Here is a 9,898-nt window from a genome sequence, read left to right as displayed (position 1 = left end):
AGGGATTCTTATAAGCAAAAGTCTCATTAATAATGAATTCAGAAAACCAAAATGGCAATCATCTTTGATGATATCTATATACTAATATGCAGAGGAGGTAGGTACCATCTGGACTGTAATCAGACACACAATGTTACTGGCACCCCTTTTGTGTCTAGTCCCCCCATCCCTTGGACCTGATGTCTGCATTTGAGAGTTTAGGTGGCTTTGAGTTTGCTGCAGCAAAAAAAGAAAAATCTCAAATGTGACGGGGAAGAGAACACCCAGAGCTGGCCAGGAGCTGGAGTGTGGATGGAAAAACCATAGACTATATGAATGGCTGTCAGTCCTATCTGGTTGGGTACTGGCAAACTCCCTTGGGATCTCTCCCCCCGCTTTCTGTTCTTTAAGCTGCTCGAACTCAGTCATTCTAAGGAAGGGAGAGGTTGGTGGGAGAGGTGAAAACCCATCCTACTCCTGAGTCATTTGTTCATTTAATTAGTATTTCTTGAATGCCTACTGTGTACCAGAAGCTGTTCTAGTCACAGAAATCAATCAATAAAACAGCCCCGCCCCCATCCTTGCCCTGGTGAATCTCTGCCCTCTTGTTGTTCCCATTCTGGGCTGTTTTCCCATGGTGATAGGCCTGTGGGGACATGGGTGGAGGGAGAAAGCTGCCAGGGAAAAAGGAGGCCTGGAGAGGAGATCAGAAGGCTGGGGTTGAGGGTAAGGAATCCAGGAAGGAAACCAGCGGGCCCAGCCTGGGAGACGCAGCAGGATGGAGGTGCCCTGGGTGGGAGGGCCTCTGACTCAGTGCACTGAGGAGCTCCTGGATTGGGGAGCTCAGCCTCAGGCCACCACCCTCCAGAAAAGGCCTCACCACTTTCTGAAGGTTTTATTCTAGAGCTGTGGGCTAACCTGTTACCTGGGCCTTTCTGGAATTTTGGGGGAATTCAGTGTGCTGCAGTTTGTCCCCATCAGTTCTGTGTGTATGATGTCATGCTATTTCCCCAAAGCACAAAACCCAGGAAGGGGAGGAGAGCCCCCTGTTTGCCTGCAGTGAGTCTACTGTGGATGGGAGGGTGCTGCCCCCTGGTGGTGCTAGGAGACCCTGAACCAGACCTCACCTCAGCTCTTGGCTGTGGTGATGAGAAAAATGGGCTAATGGGCTGGGGTGACAACTGGCTCTGGACTTCCTGTCAATTCCAGGACCTCATGTATCTCTGGCAGCATAACTGTCCCATCTGGGACTTTGCCTGCTCCTTCACTTTCCATTTCTCCAAGACCCGATAACCAACAGGCACAGTTGGAAATTCCTAAATCTGCAAGTTTCTTTTCCTCCATTATCACCTTTTCTCCACCTTTGTTTCCTGGGTCCTGTGGTATCTTCTGGCTGACGGGAATGAACATCTGTCTAGGGGCCAGTTTAGGCTGAGGTGTCAGCCACAGTAGGCTTCTCTCACCAGGAATAAAAGTATGGAAAAGAAGTTTTGATTCTAGAGCAACACTGATGGGGGCTTTTAAGCAGCTGTAGCTTTTCTAGAGGCCGTCAAATAAGGCCCTTGTTCTCAGAACCGAGACTGAGCCCACCATGGGGGAAGCTTGAGGGCCTGATAGCAACGCCATTTTCCCTTCCCCTGTCCCTGTGGGAGCTTGGTGTGGGGCTCAGCTGCTTTGGGGTGACAGAAGCCATTCAATCTCTTTTTTGGAATCTGCTTGTTTTGAGGGGCTCCAGGCCCAGGAGCAGGACCCATGGCTGCCAAGGCAAGGTCCTATTTGTTGCCACTACCTCCCCCTATTGGTATTCTAGCTCCTGCCAGGAACCAACCCCTTCTCCCTCAGGTCCAAGTCAAGGAGCCAGCATCCTTTCCCAGCCTGCCCTGCTCTCCAGCCTGGTTAATTGGATTGCTTTATCAGCCATCATCACGGAGGGGAGGGTGATAGGGCCTTTCCCCTCAAGGAAAGAGAAGAGAACAGAGGGTGAGAGGAGGCTGCAAGCTTCCAGTGTGCTTATCAGTTGATTTAACTCTGCCTCCCACCCCCACCCCCAGGCAGCCTGCAGAGACGTGCAGGCTCCAAATCAGACGCGGAGAGCCTTCCGGGGAGGGGCCTGGGGACCCAGCCTAGAGGACAGCCCACAGGCCTGTGAAAGTCAACTAGTATGGCTCTGCATAAGGGCTGAAGGCAGGGTTTGGGTTGCTGTGAGAATCCTAGTGAAGGTGCATTTGGGGCTCTGGTGAACTCCAAAGATGGCCTTTGATGGCCCAGCTTTTAAAGGACCAAAAGGGTGCAGGCCACAAGCTCAGGCCTACCCAGGACTCAGAGCCTCATAAACCATGGACTTGGAATCAAAGGACTGTAAGGGACCTGAGTGCCAGCTCACAGGCACAGTCTCCTTGAGAGACTTCAGGCCTAAGGAGCAGCAGTAAGCTCTGGGAGACCGAGCTGGGCCTGGGACTGGGCCCAGGGCAGAGAATGATATAGGGGCCCTTGTAGCCTCTGCATGCAGAACAGTGTTCATGGAAATCACAGGACTAGGGCCAGCTAAGTGACCCCCAGAGTCCTCCTTGCTCAAAGCTGCTGGGGTAGAGACCCACCCAGCCTATGGCCAGAGAGCATGCATGCACAGACATTAGCTCAGGGCCCAATTGGCAAGACTGGTTGGTACTCAGCAGGTCTCCATCTAGAAAAGTACAGATTCCTTCCACCTGGGCTAAATTCCAGCAAAACTGTCATTCCATTAGAATAGTTCATTAGTCCTGATGGACCCGGTGTCCTGCAAATGCACAGCTTCTCCAGCCTGGCAGTCTCAGGGTAGCTGCACTTCTTACATGGCAGCTGGGTAATCCCAGAACCAGTGCCCCTAGAACACCTCAAATGTCACAGAACATCACTTCTGCCATACTCTTGGTCAAAGGAGGCCTTTGCTCACCCATATTCAAGGAGGACATGCAGGATCAGTGAGACCCACAATCTGATACTCCCTTTCCTGGAAATGCTGCCTTCTCTTGCCTCCTTCCATGGCTTCTTTGGGTTTTAGACTGAAACAGTCCTTTCTGGGAGAAGTCTCGTTGCATGGGTGATGGGGCCTCCAGGATGAAGCAGGCCCAAGGACTTACAGATTGCGAGAAAGAAGCTAATATTTAATGAGTACATACTATATTCCATATGGAAAAGCATTCTATACTATATTCCAGAAAGGGTTCCTTTTTTTCCCCTCACATCGTCCTTGCAAGAAAGATTTTATTGTCATTCTCCTTTTACATTAGAAAATGCAGGTTCAGAGAGTTCAGTGGCTTGTTCAAAGTCATACGGCTGGGGACAGAGCTATGATTCAGACCTCCCTCATGCCACCCACTTTGGGCAAACATGAGGCAGAGGAAGCTGTCTCTCCTGTCCTCCCATATCCTTCTCTTCCTCCCTGTCTGCTCCCTCCAACCGGGGCCCAAACTCAGCCACTCACCTCCCTGTCAGAATGTCCCTTTCTGTGTCTCTAAGCTGATATCCCCTTACGAGAAAGTACCCTCCTAGGGGCCAACGACTGGAGGTCCCTAGCACCCTGGAATAGGCCCATTACTTGGACAGTCACACGTTCTTTGGCCCCCTTCCTATTGACCAGTGGGGTCACCATGCCTATCCATTAACCTTGGGTAGATGCTGTGACTCATAGTATATGGCAGAAGTGACAGTGTTCCATTTTTGAGGCCCAGGCCTTAAGAAGTGGCAGCTTCCACCTCCTGTCCCTTGAAATGGTCTCTCTGGGCACCCTGAGTCATCACAGAAGTCTGCCACCCAGAGCCGAGTGATGCTCAAGAGGCCAGTTGTAGGCGCTCCCCTGGTGAGCCGGCCTTGTAGCCCTTCTCAGCGGGGTGCCCGCCAGGAATGCCCATGAGTGAGGCTGCCCTGGATCCTCCAGACCAGCTCATCTGCCATTTGAACACCACTAAGTGACCTCAGCTCCACCAGGAGAGTCACTCAGACAAGCTCTGCCTGAATCCCTCACTCAAATGCCACAAAATATAATAAAACAACTGTTTTAAGCCACTAATATTTTCGGTAACTTGGTACACAGCAATATGCATCGTCTCATTTCAATCCATTCATTACACCTGTTTGACAGAGTCGGAAACGTAAGCTCAGAGGCCTGGGTTTCCCAGGAAGCAGAATGCCCCGCCGGCACTGGAGCTCGAACTTGGGAAGTTGGCTCTGTAACTCCCTCACACCCAAGCCCTTGTGATACTGCTTCTTAGTGGGTTTGTGTGTCCCTCCTGACAGGACAGTTGACATTTCAACCAAAAACATTACCTTCAACCAGAGGGTTGATTAAATTTTCAAGGAGTGACATTTCCAGCACTAAGACATTCCCATTTGAGAGACATCTGGGGAGATTTGGAGTCAGGGTAGGGGAGCGGGTAGAAGAGAGGGTCCCTTCCCTTTCCCATACTCAGGACAGTGGGGGATGATTAACTTGTCTTTGTGTGTTCATAGCTGGCACAGAGACTCTCACAGTGGATGCTTAAAGTATGTTCTGCCCTGGCCAGGTAGATCAGTTGGTTAGGGCGTAGTCCCAGTAGGCCAAGCTTGCGGGTTTGATCCCTGGTCAGGGCACATCCAAGAATCAACCAATGAATGCATAAATAAGTGGAACAACAAATTGTTTCTCTCTTTCTCTCTCTCCCTCCTTTCTTCTCTCTCTCTAAAAAAAAAACAGCCCTGGCCAGTTTTCTCAGTGGTTAGAGCATCAGCCTGTGGATCAGAGAGTCCCGGGTTCGGTTTCCGCTAAGGGCACATGCCTCAGTTGCAGTTCGTCCCTGGCCCCTGTTGGGGTCATGTGGGTGGCAACCAGTCCATGTGTCTCTCTCACATGGATGTTTCTCTCTCTCATTTCCTCCCTCTCTCCCTCTTGCTCTATCTGAAGATAAATGCAAAAATGTCCTCAGGTGAGGATAAAAAATAAAATAAAATAAAACAAGATAAATATTTGCTCCACAAATAAACCAACCCAAAAAGGACTAAGTGATGGAGTGTGAATGGACCAAGATCTGGACAGAAGGGTTTTCCTGCCATCTGCTGGCTATTCCTAGAACAACTCTTTCTTGGCGGGGGAAGGAAATGGAAAGTTCCTTGGGGGATCTTGGCTCTGTGTAGACACCAGGCAGCATTATTCCAGGCTGGAGAAGGGTGGACTGTGGGTGGCCTTCGCCCTCCCTGAGGACCCAGACCTCCTGCTTCCTCGGACCTCTGCGCTCCTTGCGGGCAAGGCAAGCAGAAGCACTCCCCATTCCTGCAGCTCCTCGGGTGCTTAATAAACACTTGCGATTGAATGTGAGCAAATAGGTAATGACAAGTCCTCTATTTCTTCTTTACCTTCCATTTGAAGAGAGGTCCGCTCCCTCACAACTTAGAACATGGCTTGCTCCCATGAACCCCGGAGTCCCCTGTTGTCCCCTACCTGCCCCTCAGGCCTGCCCAGCCCCAGCGCTTCCCTGAGGTGAGTCTCCATACACCCACCCTGCCGAGCTGACAGGTATAGCTCTTCTTGGTAGTAAGACAGGGCAGGAATTTCCCCCTCAAGGCCCCTAAGTTGACACCAAGCACCATCCTCACATTGATGGAGCCTCATGTTCCTCAAATGGAAAACCTGGACCACAAAAACCTGGATGCCAAGCCGACCTTGAACAATGCAGTCAGAAACCCATGTGTGGCCTGGTCCCGTATAGAAGTGGCACAGAGCAGTGAGAGACAGTCTTCCGAGCTGCAGATGGAAAGTTCTGTCTGCGACCCAGAGTGGTTGAATTCCTAGATGTGAAACCTGCGATACGGAGAGCCGACTATATGTTCATTGGGAAAAACCCATGTATAAGTGGTGCCGTGCTGTTCAAACTGTTGTTCACGGGTGAGCCGTGTCTTCCTCAGAGAGCTGTCGCAAACATCACCCGAGACTGGATGTGTAGAGTACTGGCAGCCCAACAAGGCTTGCCACAGGACACCCAGGACAATTCCTAGCAGAATAAATACACGTCCCTCCTCATCCTCCCCAAGTTCCCAGCCACCCGCCACACCCACAGCTCCCACAGCATCTCATCTACCTTTCACCCCAATGCCCATCCCCTCTCTGATCCCCAGCACGTCAGAAAGGCAAGAGGGGGTGGTAAGAACAGACACTTTATTGCACACCATGGCGGGGGGGGGGGTAAGGGAGGAAGGAGGGGCTCCAGCAGGACAAGCCTCATCCCCTCCCCTGGGCTGAGTCAGCCACGGGGTACGCGGACTTGAATGTTCTGAACCTGTGCCAGAACCTAGAGTGATGCTCACCGTGTGCACTTGGGTCTGTACAAAGCAGTGCTTAGGATGAGGAGGGACCCTGGGCCCTCCTTCCCCTGGCCCAGTCATTAGGCCCCAGCGCAGAAGCAGCAGGCCCTCAGTTTCGGGGCCTAGTGGACACCCAGGGAGTCAGGTGCCTTCCAACCTGTTCAGTCTCTTCTCTTTCCCACTGGGGAGAGCATCCGGGAGCTGGGGCAGGGTGCAGCTGCGAGGGCTGCAGGAGGGCTGCGGTGCCCGTGGTGCTGCAGGCCTGCTCCGGCGGGGACCACGGGCTCCCAGCCCCAGCATCCCGGCCGGCGGAGGGCCGGCGCACAGCGCCTTCTCCTGGCACCAGGAAAGCAACAGTCTCTGCAGATTTATTGCTGGAGGGCAAAGCCAGCCTCACTGGCACCAACTTGTGTGCCCCACCTGCCCAGCCCCATGTGGGCCTCAGGCTTCAGGTTGCCTCAGGGGAGATGGCTCCCTGAGCAAGAAGCTGGGGGTTGGCTGGACAGCAGGGGCCAGGGGACCCTTTCAGGCACAGCCCTGCCCTGGCGTCCTCTCTGCCTTCTGGCGCTGCATGGGCAGCACCAAAGCCGGGGTGGGGAGGCCCTGTACTGGGCCGTGGGCCCACCTCCTGCTCCCCGGGGACACCTGGGGCTGGATCTTACCTGAGCAGAGGCCCCACCTGCCCTGGCCTCCCCCTGCTTGCAGCTCCCCTGAGGAGTGAGCCAGGTGTGAGTCAGAAGCACGGGTGACAGCAGCGGTCCCCTTCTGAACGCTGTTAGGACTGCCTCTAAGACGGCAGGACACGGGCGCTGTGCGTGCCCTTTTGGGGGGGTCTCACCATCTTAAGAAGCCAGGACTTTCCTCAGGGTGAACAGCTGTGACTCTAGTGGGGACGGTAAGAAGGTAACTGGAAAGTAAGTGTGGGGGCTTTTCCAGCCTCCCCAAGGCTTGTCCAGTGGTGGGAAGGCAATGAGTCCCGCAAGGGAAGCCTGCCTTCCCCACACAGGGGTTCCCAAGGCCCTGCCCTGAGGCCTGGCTGAGAGGGGGAGGCAGGAGCGCGGTGAGCACTGGGATTCACAAATCAGCACCCTACGCACACCCATACCCACGTATGTGCACACACCACACACGTACACGCACGCACGTACACCGAGCTCTGGGCCCTATGACTAACACAGCAGAGACAGGGCTGGACAGGCCGGCCTACAGCCAAAGGCTAGGAGCACACCCCAGGCCCCAGGGATCTGTCGCAGACTGGCGGGCTGGGGCCTGGCCCAGCTACAAGCTACAAAATTAAAAATATATCAAATATACAATGAAAATAGATCTGTACAGCACTGAGGATGAAAATAGTCCAGCAGCCACAGTATAACATTGGGTTTGTCATTTAACAGCATTTATACCCACATGTACAGATTGAATATACAATAGAAATAGAATACACAGAAGAGTATATATAGCAGTGTCTCTCCTGGGGCCTTGCTTTTCCTGTTGCTAAACTGGTGGGACTAGGCATGGGGCCAGGCAGGGGGTGTCGCCAGGTGAGGGGCCTAAGGCAGCTGTTGGGCTCCAAAGGCATGTCTCTGGGGGGACGAAGGCCTCCTCTCCCCTCACACTCTGGAGGGGCAGGTGGGGCCGAGGGGGCCAGAAATGGAAGGCGCGAGAGGGGCCAGTAAGGGAGATTGTGGGTGGGGGATGGACCTCGAGGCAAGGGGGGTCACGGGACTAAGAAGTGAAGGAGGGAACCTTGGGCCTAGGCTGTCCTTCCCTCTGCGCCTAGTGCTGAGAGCAGTCAATCACAAGTGACTCAGGACCCTCTGTCAAGGAGCCCAGACCTAGCACTGTGGCCTGCTCCCTCCCTGCCCACCACAGCTCTAAAAGAGGTTTGCTGTCCCAGCCAGTGTCCTTCCTTCCTACCTTCCATTTATCATCCATTTACCATCCATCCATCCATCCACACATCCATCATCCATCCATCCATCCATCCATCCATCCATCCATCCATCCTCCCTTTGGTCCATCCACCACCCTGCAGACATCTGTTCTCTGGTCAGGTTCTAACCCTCCCAGCCTATACTCTGAGGGCAGCTCTATTCCTGGTAGGCCAGAAGGTAAGAGTGGGGGTGGGCAGAGACCCAGCCCCCCGGGCAACCTCCCCTCGGCACTGCCTGTGGCCCTGACCACCACGGGTCGGATAGCTGTGCTTATACAACAGAGGGTGAGTGGGGACCCAAAAGGGCAGTGGAAGTATCTGTTTCCCCAGGTGCGAGGCTTCCTGTGTGAGGTCCCCTGAACTCCAGGGACCCCGTTCCAGGGGAGAAGCTGCCACTAGAGAGAAAGTTGGGTCCCAGACGGGAGGAGGGGGTTGTGCAATTGTGCTCCAAACGATCCAAATTGTGCTGTGGACAGCGTGCTCCGGAAACCTCAAGAAAAAGGCAGAGGCCACCACTCGGGGCTCCAGGATGGGACAGGGGCGGGAAAGGACAGGGAGATGGCTAAGCCCTAATGGACGCAGGGAGGGTTCAAGCCTAGTCATTGCCCTCCCAGGCAAGATGTAGGAGCACACCCCACCCACCCAGGCAGGCCTAGGACATCAGAGATCCCACCTAGAGCTGGGGGTGGCGGAGCCCCCGCCCCTCTGCTACCGGGCACCATCTGCCTGACACAACAGAACTCCACCCCAGCTGGAGCCCCGGGGCCCAGCATGTCTGTCCCATCCGCAGCCTTAAATCAGGCAGCCCCTGGGACATCCCGCCCTGCCCCCGTGGCTTCACCACCACACCACCTGGCAACAGAGGCCTCTGAGACCTAAGAACTGCAGATAGCAGGTTAGGGGGAGAGGAGAGTGGGGTGACCCCGAAAGTGGCCACTTGGAGTCTCTCCTGTGCTGGGAATCAGAACTTCTGGATTGTTCCAGTTATTCGGCTGCCATTTGGTGAGAGAACCTTGGAGGGTTAGAAGGCGCGGCCCCCACTCAGGTCTGGGGAACAGAATCGGCTGGGACTGGGGTGGGGGCTGAGGCAGGGCAGACCCCTCTCCTGGGAGGAGCAGCCAGGCTGGGACGGGGGCTGGCTGGGCATGGGGGAGAGGCGGGCAGGGGTGGGGTGGTGGTGATCACAGCTCCGACTCTGGGGTGCTGGCCAGGAGATAGCCACTCCCATAGCGTCCACTGGGGTCACCACTGGGCTCCAGGGGCGACGTGCTGCCAGGCCCCAGGTAGGAGCGGTGAGTGGGCATGGGGGAGGGCGCCTCGCTGGGCACCTTGCTGAGGATGAAGCGGGTCTCGTCATTCTCTTCCAGGTTGGAAATGTCCTTCATCATGCGGCCCTTCTTGTAGGACACGGAGAGGGTATTGGAGCCGTCAGAAAGTAGGTGGAAGTGCCGCAGGATGAACACCACTGGGATGGGCAGGGTCGCCACGACGATGAGGGTGACCAGGAGTACCATGGCCCAGTTAGGGAAATACAGGTAGCGCTCGGCAGCCTAGGGGCGGACGGGGTTAAGGCTGCTGCCCGACCTCACCCGCTCACGACCAACTCTTCCTGCCCATCCCACCCACCACCCCGGCACCAGCAGAGACGAGGCTCAGCAGGGTTGCTACTTGATT

The 9,898-nt window shown here is 54.8% G+C and overlaps 1 protein-coding gene across 1 annotated transcript in view; it reads right to left on the bottom strand.

Moving 5' to 3' along the window:
- Nucleotides 1-8,292: 8,292 nt before the first annotated feature.
- Nucleotides 8,293-9,898, bottom strand: part of SLC6A17 (solute carrier family 6 member 17) — a 43,962-nt gene continuing 42,356 nt past the window's right edge. Inside the window, exon 12 of the mRNA XM_036272981.1 lies at nt 8,293-9,774. Within this exon, the coding sequence (XP_036128874.1) occupies nt 9,406-9,774 (369 nt within the window). The 3' untranslated portion in view covers nt 8,293-9,405. The remainder of the gene's footprint in view (nt 9,775-9,898) is intronic.

Source organism: Molossus molossus, unplaced genomic scaffold (genome assembly GCF_014108415.1).
Source record: "Molossus molossus isolate mMolMol1 unplaced genomic scaffold, mMolMol1.p scaffold_m16_p_20, whole genome shotgun sequence".
Taxonomy (NCBI): domain Eukaryota; kingdom Metazoa; phylum Chordata; class Mammalia; order Chiroptera; family Molossidae; genus Molossus; species Molossus molossus.
Note: the sequence above shows the minus strand (reverse complement) of the source record. Positions and strands in the feature narration are given on the sequence as shown.